At 39.3% G+C, this 18,560-nt stretch overlaps 1 protein-coding gene across 4 annotated transcripts in view; it reads left to right on the top strand.

The window, feature by feature from the left end:
* The window catches only part of Wdr47 (WD repeat domain 47), a 53,757-nt gene that overhangs the window by 14,540 nt on the left and 20,657 nt on the right, over nt 1-18,560 (top strand). Inside the window, exons 2-6 of one of the 4 annotated variants that reach the window (XM_052179432.1) lie at nt 2,597-2,763; nt 5,014-5,097; nt 9,486-9,591; nt 13,065-13,867; nt 17,736-17,859. In XM_052179432.1, the coding sequence (XP_052035392.1) occupies nt 2,606-2,763; nt 5,014-5,097; nt 9,486-9,591; nt 13,065-13,867; nt 17,736-17,859 (1,275 nt within the window). In that variant the 5' untranslated portion in view covers nt 2,597-2,605. Of the gene's footprint in view, nt 1-2,596; nt 2,764-5,013; nt 5,098-9,485; nt 9,592-13,064; nt 13,868-17,732; nt 17,860-18,560 lie in introns of all 4 variants that reach the window. The other 3 variants (XM_052179430.1, XM_052179434.1, XM_052179433.1) reach the window with 3 other exon arrangements.

Raw genomic sequence — 18,560 nt, 5'->3', positions numbered from 1 at the left:
TAGGCCTAGGACTCAGGTTGTCAGGCTTGATAGCAAGAGTGTTTACTGCTGGCCATATCGCCAGCCGCACTATGAGTTTGTTTTTCTTTAATAGAAGGACTTTGTTTTTATCATCCCTTATAATCTGGCTGGGTAGTCGCAGTCTCCCTCTCACATGTTCCCTTTCAGACACAGACGCCATCCAAAACTTCCTGCTGTCCTTGTTCTTAACTGTTGTGCCTTGTTGAATCAAAGCCATGGGGTTTGAAACAAGTTCAGTATCATTTTATTAGGATTAATTCACCCATCGGGACTTGAGATACAGAACCAGAACTCATCCAAACCCCGAGGATATAGTTTTCACCCAAGAAATTTCAGATTTCAATCAAAGACCCATCTCTCTCTCTCTCTCTCTCTCTCTCTCTCTCTCTCTCTCTCTCTGCCTTCCCCCCCCCCCCCCTTTTGGTTTTTGAGACAGTATTTCTCCATATAGCCCTGACTGTCCTGGAAATCACTCTATAGACCAGGCTGGCCTCGAACTCAGAAATCCACCTGCCTCTGCCTCCCAAGTGCTGGGATTAAAGGAATGCGCTTCCACTGCCCAGACCCATTCTCACGAGCAACTAGAAATAGGTTTTCCCAGTATGTAACACAATCTTAGGGTTCACCATGTGAACCTACAAGTCTTCATTTTCACAGTAAATGCAATAAAGAGAGAACAACCTTCATTTCTGTTCTTGTGATCTGTCAGGGGCCAGAGTGTTTTCTATGAGTATTAACATTTGAAAAATACAATTGCATATGACTTGTACAAAATGAGAGCACTAATCTAATGATTTCTTTTTTTTTTAGTCCTCATAGCTATAAATCTTTTTACTTTCATAGTGTATATATTTAGTTGTATCATTAAAATTCCTCCCTAAGTATATAGAGGAATTTTATTTAATTTTATTTAATTCCATACCTTCTTTCTCTCTCTTTTGAGAAAACAATCAGACAAAATATAGATAAAACAGTGAAAGAAAAAGTACAAGAAACAGACACACAAACAAAATCCATAAAAAACACAAAATTGGAAACCAAAATACACAAGGAAAAGACCAATAATATTTAAAAAGGTGCCTAAACAAAGCAATATGAGACAAAAAAATGTACAGAAATATTGAGTTTGTTTTGTGTTGACATCTTCTGCTGGTCATGGGACCTGCCCTTAAGTGTGGTTTATATACCCAAGGAGACTCTGTTGGACAAAACGAATTTGCCAGTGGTTGTCAGTTGGTGAGAGCTTCCTGGTTAGGGTTGGGAGCTCTTGGACCTGTACAGCCCTGTGCATGCTGCCTGTGCATTCACATGGATGTCAGTATGGGTCTGTTATGGCTGGAAGGCACTGTCTCTTTGGTGTGCCCCCTGGCTCTTAGAAGCTTTCCGATTCCACTTCTGCAGAGTTCACTGAGCCCTGAGGGGAGGGGAAAGAAGATGAAGTTGTCATCTGTGACGTGTTCTAAACTCTCATTCTTTGCACATTGTCTAGCTGTGGGTCTCTGTGTTAGTTCCTATCGACTGCAAGAGGAAGCATCTCTGATGATGTCAGTGAGATACTGATCTGACAGAAGGTTGTTAGGAGTTATTTTGTTGCTGTGTTCCTTTGACAGAACAATAGTATTTCATTCCAATCCAATCTCAATAGAAGGAATTTTCAAATGTTGAAATATAATTGATAGCCGGGTGGTGGTGGCGCACGCCTGTAATCCCAGCACTCTGGGAGGCAGAGGCAGGTGGATTTCTGAGTCTGAGGCCAGCCTGGTCTACAGAGTGAGCTCCAGGACAGCCAGGGCTATACACACTGGAGTAATGGCATTAAATTTTGAGGTCTGAAGTGCATTAGAATAAACTAGCAGTGACAGTATCAGGCATGTCTAACACTCAGACACTGTGCCATGATGCTGTCACCTACAATACCCATCTCAAGAATACCTCCCCTTCCCCAATGGAGTTACCAAAAAAATCATAATTCTAAGTAAGTTTACAATTTTGTTCTGGGCTGAATTCATAACTATTCTTGAAAACATGTAGCCTGCCGGGCGGTGGTGGCGCACGCCTGTAATCCTAGCACTCTGGGAGGCAGAGGCAGGCGGATTTCTGAGTTCGAGGCCAGCCTGGTCTACAGAGTGAGTTCCAGGACAGCCAGGGCTACAGAGAAACCCTGTCTCACAAAAAAAAAAAAAAAAAAAAAAAAAGTGTTAAAAAAAAAAAAAGAAAACATGTAGCCTATAAATCAAATGTTGGTCATTTGTGAATCATTTTGGAGTTAAGTAAGGCTCAACTGAAATATACAACTAGGTAATATCAGCATCATAGTGGTAATATCAATATATATTTTGTTTGTTTGTTTGTTTGTTTTTTGGATTTGGTTTTTTCGAGACAGAGTTTCTCACAGATTAGTACTTTAAAAAACCTGAGCCACATTTTAACACATTAAAGAATGATGCAGTCTCGATAGTTAATTTCACTGTGAACCAGTGCACTAAATGTTCCCAAGCAACATTCTCATTTCTAGGCAATTAAGCTTCCTCATAAAACAATACGACTAAGTTTTCTCTTGTTACTGTTTATTTAGGCTAGCAATATGACTGCTGAAGAAACGGTGAATGTAAAAGAGGTTGAGATCATTAAGCTGATTTTGGACTTCTTGAATTCAAAGAAGCTTCACATTAGTATGCTGGCGCTTGAGAAGGAGAGTGGAGTTATAAATGGCCTGTTTTCAGATGATATGCTTTTCTTGAGGTATGTTAACATCATTACTATGAGGCTTACAAGTAGCTCTTCCAAAGAAGAATATTAATAGGTTAATATGTATAATATTTCATGAAATACTGTAAGTGTAATTAAAATTATTTTTCATAATGGAATATTTGCAATACACAGTAATGCATGTATAGAATGTTTTTAGTGGTAACATGTGTAGTGTTCAGAGTTATAGCCTTAAGTGTGTATCAATTTAAAAGGTACACAAGAAATTCAAGGCCCTGGGAAGATAAAGAAAATATTTCTAAAATATGCACAAGGAGTGTATAGAAATGCATTCCATAAAATAAAGCATTTATTATAAAATATATTAATTATTAAAAGTAAGTTCACTACCTGAAACATTTGTAATTCTTGCATTTATATATATTACATATATATTATTGAATTTTGTTTTAATTTTATATGTACGTGTGTTTTGTGTACCATGTGTATGCCTGGTACCTATGGAAGCCAGAAGAGGGTCTCAGATCTCCTGGAACTAGAGTTAGAGATGATTGTGGGTCCTAGAGGTTGAATCCAGGTCCTCTGAGAGAACAGCTAGTGCTTTTAGTCACTGAACCATTTCTCTAACCCCTTTTGTGTATATTTTTTAAAAATAGCAAAATTTTTCCAGACATTGTAGTATATGACTTTAATCCCAGCATTTGAGCCGTAGAGGCAGGCAGAATTCCAGGCCAGCCAGAACAACATATACAAATCAAGACTGTCACCCAAAACAAAACAAAATAAAAGAATTCGCAGGAATTCTCTGTGGTTACAAATAAATATCTTAAAACTTTTCAATTTAGTCTCTTAATGGCTTGCCCATTTTAAAATTTTATCCATGAGACTTTTTTATATACTTTACTGAGCAGTTTTTATACATAAGACTTTTTGTGTCTTGAATTATTTTTCTAGGGTGTAATTTTTAGAGGGGGATTTGCAAGGCAAGGGGGACTGCCATATTTTCCACAGTGGAAAACTGAAAAAACCCCGGGCTGACTTTGATGGAAAAGATAATAACAATCTCTCATATAGAAATATATTCTATTTTAATGATTCTGCATATCCTTGAGATGGAGTGTATATTTTAAAAAATGAGCTGTTCCTAATTTATAAACATCAAGCTGAAAGGAGAACACAGAGGTTTATTAAATTATCTGTAGCTTATTAAAATTATTATACCTCCCTGAATCCCATTTGGTGGTCCTCTAGCCTCAGGAACCTATAGTGAGGAACTAGTACAGAAGTAGTGTTCTTTTTCCCTTGTCTTGACCTTTCCCCTTTTCCCCTTTTCCACTTCCCCTTTTCCCCTTTGCCCTTTCCTGTTTCCCCTTTTCTTCTTTCTCCTTTTCCCCTTTCTCCTTTCTCCCTTTTCCCTTTTCCCCCTTTCCCCCTTTGCCCTTCCCCATTCCCCCTTCTCCCTTCCATTTTTCCCTTTACCCCTCCTTTTTCCCCTTCTTCCCCCTTCTCCCTTCCCCCTCCCCCTTTCTCCCTTTCCCCTTCTTCCTTTCCCCCCTCCCTTCCCCTTTCCCCCCTTCTCCCTTTCCCCCTCCCCCTTCTCCCTTCCCCCTTCTCCCTTCTCCCTTCTCCCCCTTTTCTTCCTCCTCCCCGTCACCCTCTTTTTGTTTTGGAAACAGGGTTTCTCTGTGTAGCCTTGGTTGTCCAGTAACCTACTCTGTAGACTAGGCTGGCCTTGAACTCAGAGATTCGCCTGCCTCTGCCTCCTGAGTGTTGTGAATAAAGGTGTGTGCCACCATGCCTGGCTTGCTCTTGTCTTTCAAGTGTTGATACCTCTGGAATTTAGTACTGGCCCTTGAGTACTTTCTAGGAGCCTGTTGATTTGTGATGAAATTTTACTGGTTTCAGGTAAAGTGGAAAGAATTAGTAAGTATTAAGCTAATGTATTCATTTAAAGATCTAACCTATGAAATTGTATTCTCCTCCAATTTTAAGATTAAAACACCTCTTTATAAAACTACTATGACATATATTGTGATTGGTTATTATTCTTTAAATAAAATACTAGAAATCTTATGTTTGTCCTTCTGCCCATCCATCCATTTTATAAATTTACTGTTATCATTATTCAAAATTGAGAAATTGTTATTGTAAAAGAATATTACTGATGTTTGAAGAGTCAGAGGCTAATCTCATTATTTGCTTTTAATGTCTATTTTGTCATCTCTTCTGTCATCTATTAGTGTGACTTGAATTGATGAGCATTCTGGGTTTTTATTTATTTAGGCAGCTAATTCTGGATGGTCAATGGGATGAAGTTCTTCAGTTCATTCAGCCTCTAGAATGTATGGAAAAATTTGACAAAAAAAGGTAGGACTTTAAGGTTTTACTGTTTTGTCATTGACAGAAACCTAGCAAACAAAACAAAATAAATGCATGTAAGATGCAGCCTTTCTATAAAACAGCACACACTGGATCCTGGTGTATTAGAGCACTCTAGTTACACAGTTATAGTGCTTGAAGTCTTTGCAAGTTCCATATGCAGGTCTACTCAGTCAGTAGTGTGTATGCAGACTTCTGCATATCAAATAGTGATGTGTATGTACTTCAGAGACATCTTTTTGCTGACTCTTAGCCTTCATTGTTCAATGACAGTCAATTGTAATTTGTGTCCTTATTCTCTTAGTGTAACCAATGTCCTTCCTTCTTGCCTCCACTGACTGCCTTTAAGTTTTATGCTTCATCATTGTTTTTTGGCAGTTTGATTATTGTTGATTAGGGTTTTCATTGCTGAGAAGAGACACTATCACCAAGACAACTCTTAAAAAGGACAACATTTAATTGGGGCTAGATTACAGTTCAGAGGTGCAGTCCATTATTGTCATGGCAGGGAGCGTGGCAGTGTGCAGACAGACATGGTGCTGGAGGAGCCGAGAGAGAGTTCTACATCTTCATCAAAAGGAAGCCAGGAGCAGACTGGCTCTTTCGCCCTACGTGGAGCTTAAGCATAGGACCTCAAAGTCTACCCCACAGACACATTTACTCCAACAAGGCCACACCTATATTAGCAAGGACACAACTCCTAGTAGAGTCACTCCCTGTGGGCCAAGATTCAGGCACATGAGTCTGTGGGTCTATTCAAACCACTACAATTACGATATGCTTAAGTGTTTTTTAATTTCTTCATTTGTTTTTGGGGGGGTAGCTATATGTTTATTTTTCCAATTTGAAATATCTTTGGCCATACTTCTTCAAAAGTATATCTTACTTTGTATTTTCCTTCTGGGATATAATATAAAATTGAATTTTGTCCACAGCATTGAGGACTTGTTTAGTTTTTTTGTTTGTGGTTCTAGGGGTTGAACATAGGGGCTATGTATGCTTCACAAATGTTCCTGAGTAAACCATATCTGCAAGGCCCTTCTCCCTTCTTTTGTTTCTCTTGAGACAGGGTCTCATTAGCCTCAGATTGGCCTCAAACTTGATACTAGATTGGCCTTGAACTTCTTATCCTCCTACCTCCACCTCTTGGATACTTGGGTTTATATAGGTGTGTACCACCAGATACAGTTAATAAAGTGTTGGTGTTTGATCCCAGGACTTTGTACATGCTGAGGACACACTGAATCAACTGAGCTTCCCATCCTAATACCCTCAAACTGAAAAAAATTTGTTCAAAGACAGTGTCTTGCTCTGCAGAATGGACTGGACTTGTAATCTTCTGGCTTCCATATTCCAAATACTGGGGTTACAGTATTTGCTGCCACACCTTAATCTTTTTAAAAGCACATTTTCTCTTTGTTCCTATGGATTATTTTTTATTGAATTTTTTATTAGATATATTCTTTATTTACATTTCAAATGTCCCCCTTCCTGATCCCCCCTCCCCTGAAAATCCCCTAAGCTATCCCCCCCTCGCCCTGCTCATCAATCCACCCACTCCTGCTTCCCTGTCCTGGCATTCCCCTATACTGGGGCATCTAGAGTTCATGACCAAGGGCCTCTCCTCCCTTTGATGTCCAACAAGGCCATCCTCTGTTGCATATGCATCTGGAGCCATGGGTCCCTCCATGTGTACTCTTTGGTTGGTGGTTTAGTTTCTGGGAGCTCTGGAGGTACTGGGTGGTTCAAATTGTTGTTCCTCCTATGGCGCTGCAAACCCCTTCAGCTCCTTGGGTTCCTTCTTTGGCTCCTCCATTGGGGACCCTGTGCTCAGTTTAATGGTTGTCTGAGAATGTCCCCCTCCGTATTTGTCATGCACTGGCAGAGCCTCCCAGGTGACAGCTATATCAAGTTCCTGTCAGCAAGCACTTGTTGGCATCCACAATAGTGTCTGGGTTTTGTAACTGTATATGGGATGGATCCCTAGGAGGGGCAGTCTCTGGATGGTCTTTCCCGCAGTCTCTGCTCCACACTTTGTCTCTGTATCTCCTCCTGTGGGTATTTTGTTCCCCTTTCTAAGAAGGACCAGAGTATCCATACTTTGTTCTTCTTTCTTCTTGAGCTTCTTGAGAGTCTATGAATTGTCTCTCCTAGCTACATAATGATAAGTATGGGATTTTAAATTTCAGATAGCATACATTTCAATTTCAATTTTTTTTTATTAGGCATGGTGGTATATACTGGTAATCCTGGTACTTAAAAGGCTGAGGCAGGAAGATTATGAGTTTGAGGTTTCTTGCACTTAATAAGGAATTTCATATCAGCCTGTGCTATACATTGGGCCTAACTCAAAAGTTTTTGTTTTGTTTAATTTTTCTCTGAGATACCTTTTTTGCTGTTGTTGTTGGGTCATGTGTGTGTGTGTGTGTTTGTGTGTGTGTCCTGCTCCCAAGTTTCTCTATGTAGTCCTGGCTGTCCTGGAACTCACTCTATAGACCAGGCTGGTCTTGAACCCAGAGATCTGCCTGCCTCTGCCTTCCGAGTGCTGGGAATAAACGTGTGTGCCACCACTGCTCGCCTCTCAGAGATAGTCTTATCTGTTTATTTTCTGTGGATTTTTCTGTAAGTTTTTTTTAACTTAAATAGTTGCTTTTTTGCTAGTGTTTTGCTCCTAAGTTTGAGTTCTGGTGATACCAGGTTCAGATTTTAATGATCATCTTTTTTCCTAACTTTAAGTCACTTTAAAACAGTACTCATTTTTATATAAAGTATCTTCCACCCCTGTAGATTTCCTCCAGTCCAAATGCTTGGGACAGAAACCAGTGCCCTGTACATGCTAGGGAAGTGCTGTACAACTGAACTGTATTCCTGGCTTGTAAATTTATCTTTGAGGCTATGCAGTCTGTTATTGTCCTTTGAAAGTATTGGCTTTTAAAATATTTATTTTTATTATTTTAAATTATGTATATATGTGGATATGTCTATGTGTGGATGTGTGCATGTGAGAGCAGGTTCCTGAAGACACCAGAGGTATGGAATCCCCTGGACCTGGAATTTGAGGCGGCTGTGAGCCGCTCTGTGTGGTACTAGGAACTGAACGTGGGCCTTCTGCTAGAGCAGCAAGCATTCTTAGCCATGGAGCTGGCTTTCCTTCCTTCCTTCCTTCCTTCCTTCCTTCCTTCCTTCCTTCCTTCCTTCCTTCCTTCCTTTTCTTTTTTTTTTTTTTTTCTTGGATTTGTTTTTTTTTTCTGAGACAGGGTTTCTCTGTGTAGCCCTGGCTGTCCTGGAACTCACTCTGTAGACCAGGCTGGCCTCGAACTCAGAAATCCGCCTGTCTCTGCCTCCCAGAGTGCTGGGGTTACAGGCGTGTGCCACCACCACCCGGCTGGGGCCATCTTTCTTAAAAGTGTTGAGTTTTATTTAAGCAAGTAGTTAACTTGTTTAGTCCAAAATACAAATTTTGTTTTTTCTTTGTAGTGAAATTTCTTGTCTTTCCATCATTTTTCTGTTGTTTTCTCAGTGTTCCTTACAATTTCCTTTTCATCTTAATCATTTTGGGAATAGTTGTAAGTTAGGGCACTTGAATTTATACAGTACATTTGAATGCATCTCTTACCGTGGTTCCCTTTTTGTTTTCTTTTTTTCTTTTTCCTTTTTTTGTTTTTTGTTTTTGTTGTTTTGTTTCTTCACTCATTTTTCTGTCTGATCTAGCAGTATTAAACTAGGGTGGTGGAAACTTTTTTCCTAAAGATTTATTTTTATTTTCAATTATGCTCATGCATATGTGTCTGTGTGGGAATATGTGCATATGAGGCCAGTAGAGGGCGTTGGATCTTCAGGTGTGGTAATAAGCACCTTTATCTGTGGACCCATCTTGCTGGCCCAATTTGACCAATTCACATATCAAATGATGCCCAAGAAAAAGGAAGGAGAGGTTCCTGGTCCTGGAAAGGCTAAGTGCAGCAGTGTAGGGGAATACCAGGACAGGGAAGCTGGAAGGGGTGGATTGGGGAACAGGGAGGGAAGAGGGCTTATGGGACTTTCAGGGAGGGGGGATCCAGGAAAGAGTAAATCATTTGAAATGTAAATAAAGAATATATTGAATAAAAAAAAATTGCTGGAGTGGTACTCTAACCCAGTGGTAGAGTATGTGCCTGGCCTGTGCAGAGTCCTGGGCAGTCCGGCAGCCCAGCACGGAGCACACTTGTGCTTTGGAAGCTTCTCTAGGCTTTGGCTTTGTTAGCATTCTTGCCATGTAGCTCAGGTTGGCTCATGGTTGTCCTTATTTAACCTCCTGAGTCTGGATATATAGATGTGTGCTTCCATGCCTGTTATCATTCAACTTTTTAATCATTTTAATGTTTCTTCTTTCACAGGTTTCGTTATATTATCCTGAAGCAGAAGTTTCTAGAAGCTTTGTGTGTTAACAATGCAATGTCTGCAGAAGATGAGCCCCAGCATGTAAGATTTTTATTCCTGAAGGTTTGCGCCCTAGTCTTGTTTTCAGCTATTTTATTTACTAAATCAGAAGATTATTATCATGGGTTTTCCAAGGGTTTGTAAGCTATGATGAGGCAAGATCTGTAGTTTTACAGATGTAATACTTTTAATCTGTAATCCTTCTAAACTTCTCTGATTAAACCAAAGTGCTGTGTGAATACTCCAAAGGTATATATTCTCCTTTCAGGTAAGTTAGACCAGGGCCTATTAAGCGTTTCCCTCTTTTGACTCTTTTTACCCTAGAAAAATTGATATGCCCCTGGTTTTATTGGTATTCAAATAAAGAATTTAGTGATCAAAAATCTAAGGAATTTTATTTTAAAATGTTATACATATTGTTTTATCATACTGTTTATTAGCAGTGAAAGCAAATTTACATGCTAATGAGATGTATATGGATATGTATATGATATGTATATTTAATTAATATTTATGTATATTAATTTCTTTATATATGTATATATGTGAGGTATATATCCCCCCTTCTGTGTGTGTGTGTGTGTGTGTGTGTGTTTGTGTACATGAGTCCAGTGTGTCCTTATAGGCTGTCCTCTTCAGTCTTTCTTGTTTCTTTGAGGCAAGGTCTTGGGAGGATTGCTGTCGTTGTCATCTTCGTCTTCTTCCTCCTCCTCTTCCTCTTCCTCTTCCTCCTCCTCTTCTTCCTCCTCTTCTTCTTCCCCATCTTCCTCCTCTTCCTCCTCTTCCTCTTCCTCCTCCTCCTTCTTCTTCTTCTTCTTTTTTTTTTTTTTTTAGCAAGACTGGCAGTCAATAAGCTCCAGTGATCCTGTGTCCACCAACTTCATGCTGGGGTTAGAGGCATGTGTGAACCATGCTTGGTTTTTACATGGGTGCTAGAATCTTGGTCTTCTCACAAGCAGAGCAAATGTTCCTAACAGTGAAATCCTCTCTCTAGCCTAGCCTCAACCTCTATATATTTATTGAAATTTAAAAAAAAAGTATGTGTGTATGATTTGTATATGTGTGTGTTAGAGAGAGAGAGAGAGAGAATGTATGCATGCTATGGTATATGTATAGAGGTCAGAGGACATCTTGGGTGTCTGTCCTCACTTTCTAGCTTGTTGAGACAAAGTTTCTGTGTTGTTTGCTTCTGTATATGCCACACTAGCTGGTCTATGAGATTCCCGAGATTCCCGGGTCCACTTCCCATCTTTCTGTACTGGCCCTGGAATTATGAACATGTTGCAAACCTTTAGTGGGTTCTAGGGATTTGAACCCAGTTTATTATATTGCACAGCAAGTACTTTACCTACTGATCCATCTCTCAGGTCACTCTCTTTTAAAGAAAAGGTTTCTGAGTTTGGTTCCTAACATCTACATGATCGCTCATGACCATCTATCTGTAACTCTGGTTCCAGGTAATTCAACACCATCTCTGGCCTCCAGGGCACTGAGTACACACATGGCCACATATCTGTATCCAGGCAAAGCACTCCTGTACCTACAAGGAAGAAAAGGAGGTGGGGGGGGGGGGGGAAACAGGCGCCCATGCAGCCTGTTGGCTTTGAGCTGGCTTAGAACAGGATGGTTCTGAGCTTCTGTAGCTTCCTGCCTCTGCCGCCTGGGGCTTGCTCATTGTTATATAGAGGCATAAATGTTGGCTCACTATTTTATATTACAGGATGTAGCAAATCTTTAACTCAGTATTGGATCAATTTTTAAATTTTTATCATTTATTTATTTTATGGGGGGTGCATCACACACTTCATGGTAAAAGTATGTGGAGGTTGGCAGAAATCTTGCAGGAGTCGCTTCTCTCCTGCCACCTAGGTCCCAGGGACCAAACTGAGGTCCTCAGAGTTGGTGGCAGGCAACTCTTTCCTCTTGGCTTTCTTGCCAGCCCTTGGTCAATATTTTATTTTATAGTTGTTAATGATGACAATACATTGCATAAATACATAATACAAAATGGCAGAAGTATGCTTAGGATGATTTTAGAAATCATTGGAAATTTTGTTTTAATCTCAGTCCAGAATTAATCAAAAGCTTTAAAATGAAAAAGCAAGCAACTCAAACATAAACTTTGAATTGAATTTTTGAAGTAGAGTTGAGGTTTTTAAAGTCTAAAATAGATTTTAACCACCAAGGATTAGAATAGTGGTTTTCAACATTTGTTTATTTGTGTTCTCTCTCTCTCTCTCTCTCTCTCTCTCTCTCTCTCTCTCTCTCTCTCACACACACACACACACACACACACACACACTTGTGCCATTCACAAGTGTAGAGATCAGAGGACTATTTGAGTCAGTTCTCGCCTTCACCACATGGATCCTGGGAATTAAACTCAATATTGTCAGGTTTGGCAGCACGTACTTTACCCACTGAGCCATCTTTCTGGCCCAGTTCTAGACCTTATGCCTTTGTAGCAAATGCTTTTACCCACTGAACCCCACCCACAACAGATGAATTATGGAGAATTCAGAGCATAGCAAAACAAGGGATAATATAATGGCATTTCTTTTCCCATGATGAAGAAATTTTTATCAGATGATGTCACAATGGAACAAGTTTTAAAAACTAAACTTGATGTTTTGAGTTTGTCACTAATTGATTCAGTCTGTATTCCCAGTTATTCCCATGTGTAAGATAGGCCCATATACTTAAATTCTATTAGGTGTGTCTAGACTTCTGACACTTGGACATGATATTGTCATCTACAGTGCATACGCTCAAGAACCACACAACTGAGTTGGGAAGAAAAACACCTTCATGTTTACTCTTTTGGGTTGGGCCATATTCATAGCTAACCTGGGGCACTTAATTCTCCCAGGCCACCTGTTGTCATGCCCTCTGGGTATCTGACTGTTTAGTATACACATTGTTGTCATTCATCTCATCTAAGCTTCTTTCTGCTGTTTCTATTGTTTTTGTAGTGTTTTGTAGTGTAAATGTTCCCTGTTGTGAATTTTGCATTTTATCCCAATATCCCTTAGAATTTATTCTAAGACCAGTTGAGACCAAGAAAATGGCTCATTTGCATTTGAGCTAAAGCAAATAATCAAGTTTTTAAAACAAACTATTGTCATCCTTCAGTTTTCACTTTTATTGAACTATGCATGGAGGCTCTCAACTCTAATTCCAGTATTCATAAGACTGAGAAGACAGGAGGAGCTTGAGTTCAAGACCAACCTGAGTTACATAGAGACCCTGTATCTAACCGTACCAACAAAATGAAAGTGAATTAAAGAACAAACACTTTATAAGAATTTTAATGTGAATTAGAATGCTATTTTTATAGGTAAAATTTTAATTTGGTAATTAACCAATTTTTTTATTTTTAAGTTGTAAAAACATCATCAGTTAAAAATTACTACACTGTACAAATTATGTGTATGCTCTCTGGCACCTATATCTATCTTTTATGCTCTCAGCTTTCATATTTTATTTTAAGGTGATCATTGCCTTGTACCACTTTATAGTCAGCCTTTGTTTTTCAGTTGGAATTCACCATGCAAGAAGCTGTCCAGTGTCTGCATGCTCTCGAGGAGTACTGCCCTTCTAAAGATGATTACAGCAAGCTCTGTCTGCTGCTCACCCTGCCTCGTCTGACCAATCATGCTGAATTTAAGGACTGGAATCCCAGCACTGCACGAGTTCACTGCTTTGAAGAGGTCTGTGTCATGGTTGCAGAGTTCATCCCTGCCGACAGGAAGCTAAGTGAGGCTGGTTTTAAAGCAAGTAACAATCGCTTATTCCAGCTCGTAATGAAGGGCCTACTTTATGAATGCTGTGTAGAATTTTGTCAGAGTAAAGCAACTGGTGAAGAAATTACAGAAAGTGAAGTCCTTCTTGGCATCGACCTCTTATGTGGCAACGGTTGTGATGATCTAGATCTAAGTTTATTGTCTTGGCTTCAAAATCTCCCTTCTTCAGTCTTTTCTTGTGCATTTGAACAGAAAATGCTTAATATTCATGTTGACAAACTTCTGAAGCCTACAAAAGCTGCATATGCTGATCTGTTGACTCCTCTTATCAGCAAACTGTCTCCCTACCCTTCATCTCCAATGAGAAGACCTCAGTCAGCTGATGCCTATATGACTCGTTCTCTCAATCCTGCTTTGGATGGCCTCACATGTGGATTAACCAGTCACGATAAGAGGATCTCAGATCTTGGAAACAAAACTTCTCCAATGTCACACTCCTTTGCTAACTTCCACTATCCAGGGGTACAAAACCTCAGCAGAAGTCTCATGCTTGAGAATACAGAATGTCACAGCATCTATGAAGAATCTCCTGAGCGGTAAGCATTTACTCCTAAGAATTAGGACGTTGTCGGTTCCAAGTAATCTGTAGTGTGCGCATGCAGATGTTCTTGGTGTTCAGTACTTTGTAGTTGTAAGAATTTTAGGTTTATTTTTAAAGTTAGCTTATAAAGTAATGGGTGTTATAATGCACACATTTTCATACATTTGTGTTCTGATTTATCTCTTTTTTTCTCTCCTTCCTTAAATACCTTTCTTCTCTGTCATAACCCCCTTTCTAGTGTGATGACTTATACACACACCATATACATAAATGTCATTCTAAATATAGGTCCTCCATAGGGAAAATGCAGAGTTTGTCTTTCTGAATTTGAATTATTCTCTTTTGTTGTTGTTTTTGTTTTGTTTTGTTTTTTTCAAGATAGGGTTCCTCTGTCTAGGATGTTCTGGAGCTCACTCTGTAGACCAGGCTGGCCTTGATGACCAACCTGCCTCTGCCTTCCAAGTGATGGGATTAAAGGCATGCACCACCACTGCCCAGCAAGTCTGGTTTATTTCATTTAACACAATCATCTCTAGGTGTATCAATTTTCCTGTGGATGTTATGATTTCATTTTCTTTATGGCTGAGTATAATGCCATTATGTATTCTGACCTGCCAGGCAGGATGTGCCCTGGTACACAAATGGCAAGACTATCTGGGACAGCCAACTTTCAGACTAGGTTCTGTTGCAGGGAATGCATGCTGGTACTGAGCCTGTGGCTGGGGGTGGGGATTGGGGTTGGGGGGGGACAGGCCCTAGTGGAGAACACATTGCAGTGTTTTGCTAGATGAATACCTAGTCAAAGCGCCTTCTAAATATTTGTATTTATACTCACAGAACAGTGCTGTTCTTAGCCTGGGTCAGAAATGTTTCTTTTAGCAAAGGTTGGAAGTTAATGTAGAGACTCACAAATGGCCAGAGAACTGAGAATGTTTCCCAAGTGCTTAGTTCTAAATGGAATATCTGTACCTGCTTCAAAGTCCAGGAAACATCACCCTAGGTGTGGGGGTTGTTGTTGAGTGCCATGAGATAGAGAGGAGGGGACGTGAAACACTGTTTTCTGGGAGTGGCATGGCTATCCCAATCACCAGCTCACAACAGTCGTGACTAGCTGTACAAAAAGAAACAAGATGTGGGAATAGAAGGAGCACAGTTGAAGAGAAGGAAGTCATCAGGAGAGGGAAGGGGGAAGGGAAGTGATGGGGTGAGAATGATCACAGTCTATATTTTTACATTATCAGAAGTAAACCACAAATGGTCAGAAACATATTTTATACTGTACAAGAATACATAAGATGCCCATGAAGGCCCACTGTTGTATGTCCTACATTTTCTGAATCTGTTTGTTATTGGTCATCAGGTTTGTCCCGCCTTCTCACTGTTGCAAATTGCACAGCTGTTTAGAAACATGGCTGTGCGAGTGTCTCTGCGATGTGCTGACCTGCAGCCTTTGGTACACACTCATGAGGGTAATATGGCTGGGTCATACGGTAGTCTGTTTTTAGATTTGAGAAACCTCCACCTTGATTTCCATAGAGGCAGTCCAAGTTCATATTCCCAGTGAGTATGAGTTCTTTCTCTACATCCACACCAGCTTTAGCTATTGTATGTTCTCCTGTGGATAACCATTCTAACTGACTGTGAGGTGGAATTTCAAAGCAGTTTTAATTTTTATTTCCCTGATGACTATGGACATTGAACATTTTGCATAATATTTATCAGCTATTTGTATTTCTTGTTTTGAGAATCATCTGTTCAGTTAGATCATTAGCCCATTTATTGACTTGGTGAGTTTTTCTCTTTGGTGTTCACATTCTTTAGCTCTTGGTCTATGCTAAGTATTATCTGATGTATGGTTGGCAGAGCTTTTCCCAGGCCGTATGCTCTGCAGAGGCCTTTTAGTTTCATGTAATATCATTCTTCCAGTTCTTGGTATTATTTTCTGTGCTTTTAGAGTCCTCTCAGAAAGTGTCTGCTTCTGTGTGTGGTTCTGTGTGGGCAAGGCTGTCAGAGTTGTCAGTAACTCACAGTGGTCTGATAATGACCATTCTTCACATGCACACCTGAGTAGAGGGTGCCATTGGGAAAAGACTGTCTCACTTTGTCTTCCTGACCCCTTTATCCTTATATACTCTTCTAGAAGAGGTGAGTCTTTAAAACTAAATTCTTTAAAGTGGAAAGTCATTTAACTTCTGTAGTTGTCTCTATGGTCTTTTGTAGCAATAGGTAAATCTGTGTAAATGTCTGGTATTCATCATCAGATAACATTTTTCTTTTTTTCTTTACATTTATTTATTTATTTATTTATTTATTTAAGACAAAGTATATAGCCTTGACTGGCCTGGAGCTCATTGTGTGAAGCAGCCTGCCTCTGACCCTTAAGTGCTGGGATTAGAGATATACATCACGACATTGGGTCACTGTTAACATTTTTTATAGCTATAAAAAAGCAGAAATTGTTAGTATTTTAAAAGAATATTAGGAAAAAATTGACAAAAAAGTTACTGATTATGCCATTAAAAAGATCATTTATTAAAGTTTAGGACAGCCAGGGCTAAATGGAGAAACACTGTCTCAAAAAATTGAAAAATAATCTTGAATAATTAAAAAAGTAGAAAGATATGTTTTGCTTTAATCTTAAGTATAAATAAGCCAAATAAAGTCTCTTAATAAAATTTAAAGTCTTAAAACTCTGTAGAAACATACGAGAGGGAAAAAAAAAATTTGAATAACAAAATCACAATTCATATTGCATAAAGAGACTGGGTATTAAATCTTCTAGCCTATCCAGTTTGTAGATGATTCTGGGCCACAAAGAAAGGAAATGAACTTCCTGAAAACACAGATGTCTTAGTCAGGGTTTCTATTCCTGCACAAACGTCATGACCAAGAAGCAAGTTGGGGAGGAAAGGGTTTATTGAGCTTACACTTCCACATTGCAGTTCATCACTAAAGGAAGTCAGGACTGGAACTCAAGCAGGAAGCAGGAGCTGATGCAGAGGCCATGGAGGGATGTTTCTTACTGGCTTGCTTCCCCTGGCTTGCTTAGCCTGCTCTCTTATAGAACCCAAGAGCACCAGCCCAAAGATGGAACCACCCACAAGGGGCCCTCCCCACTTGATCACTAATTGAGAAAATGCCCCACAGCTGGATCTCATGGAGGCACTTCCCCAACTGAAACTCCTTTCTCTGTGATAACTCCAGCCTGTGTCAAGTTGACACACGAAACTAGCCAGTACAACAGACTTAGATTAGAGACCCTGCTTCTTGAGAGTAATGTATGCTCTACCTAGGCATGGCAGTCCACATCTGCAGCTACAGCTGTGAGGGGCTGAGGAGCTCTCTCTCTCTCTCTCTCTCTCTTTGTTTGTTTTTGTTTTTGTTTTTTCGAGACAGGGTTTCTCTGTGTAGCCCTGACTGTCCTGGAACTCACTCTGTAGACCAGGCTGGCCTCAAACTCAGAAATCTGCCTGCCTCTGCCTCCCAAGTGGGCTGAGGATCTCTTGAGCTCAGGAGTTTGATAGCACAGAACAAGAGCCTGGGTCTATATTTTGAAACTATTTTCTATAGTAAAAGAAAAGAATAAAGATACCTTTTTAAAAAAAATAATTGATAAACACTAAATCCTTTTTTTTTGTTTTGTTTTGTTTTTTTTAAAACACTAAATCCTTAATATTATTTTCTCATTCTGTAGACCAGGCTAGCCTTGAACTCAGAAATCGCCTGCCTCTGCCTCCCAAGTGCTGGGATTAAAGGCTTGCGCCACCACTGCCTGGCCTTAATATTCTTTTTTAATGCAAGAAGAATTCTTCTAAATGTATTTTTTCACTCCCATCTGTTTTTTCTACTTTTTTGGGAAGAAGTGATACACCTGTTGAGGCCCAGCAGCCTGTGAGCAGTGAACCCATGTGCCAGGGTTCAGGGTTAGAGAAAGAGCCTGCAAATGGAGCACAGAACTCAGTTCCAGCTAAACAAGAGAAAAACGAGGTAATATTTATTGAATGCCATCTGCTTCAAAGTTATACTCTGTAAAAATTAATGGACTTGGATAAAATTGAAAAGATTTTTAATATTTTGGTATAGTACAAAGATTTTAAATATTCTTATTGGCTTGTTTTCTAGCTTCTCCCCAGAGAATTTATAGTATGTTTAGTTGTCATTGAGTATTTTATAACTTTTAAGTAGAGAAATGTATTAAAAAAACCCTGCAATGCCACATAGTGGCATTGCATGATTTAAATAATTGAATTTACATTAAATGTGGCTAATTTTCATTTTAAAGGCATATATTGTATATTTTACTTTTTGTACTTAATAAACAATTTTAAAATATATGATATAGAGCAATATTTTTATCTAAACCTAAGGTTCTGTTTTTATGTTTATGACAGGAAATTGTATTATGATAGATTATAAATTTTTTGTGCTACTCTACTTGAAGAGGTGTTAAATGTTTTTTCCTTTAAAAAAATTATTGGTGTGATGTATGCAAGTGCACATGCCACAGTGCATATGTGTAGATCAAAGGAGAATTTGTGGGAGATGGCTCTTTTTAGAGAACTCAAGTTGTCAGGCTTATATGGGAGATCCCTTTATCTACTTGCCTGTCTCTCCAGCCCCAAAACAATTGTTTCAGTGGATGAATGGGAAATACTGAGACTGATGATGAATTTAAAATGAGCTATCAT

Source organism: Apodemus sylvaticus, chromosome 4, assembly GCF_947179515.1.
Source record: "Apodemus sylvaticus chromosome 4, mApoSyl1.1, whole genome shotgun sequence".
Lineage (NCBI taxonomy): Eukaryota > Metazoa > Chordata > Mammalia > Rodentia > Muridae > Apodemus > Apodemus sylvaticus.
This window is presented reverse-complemented; position numbering and strand designations above follow the sequence as displayed.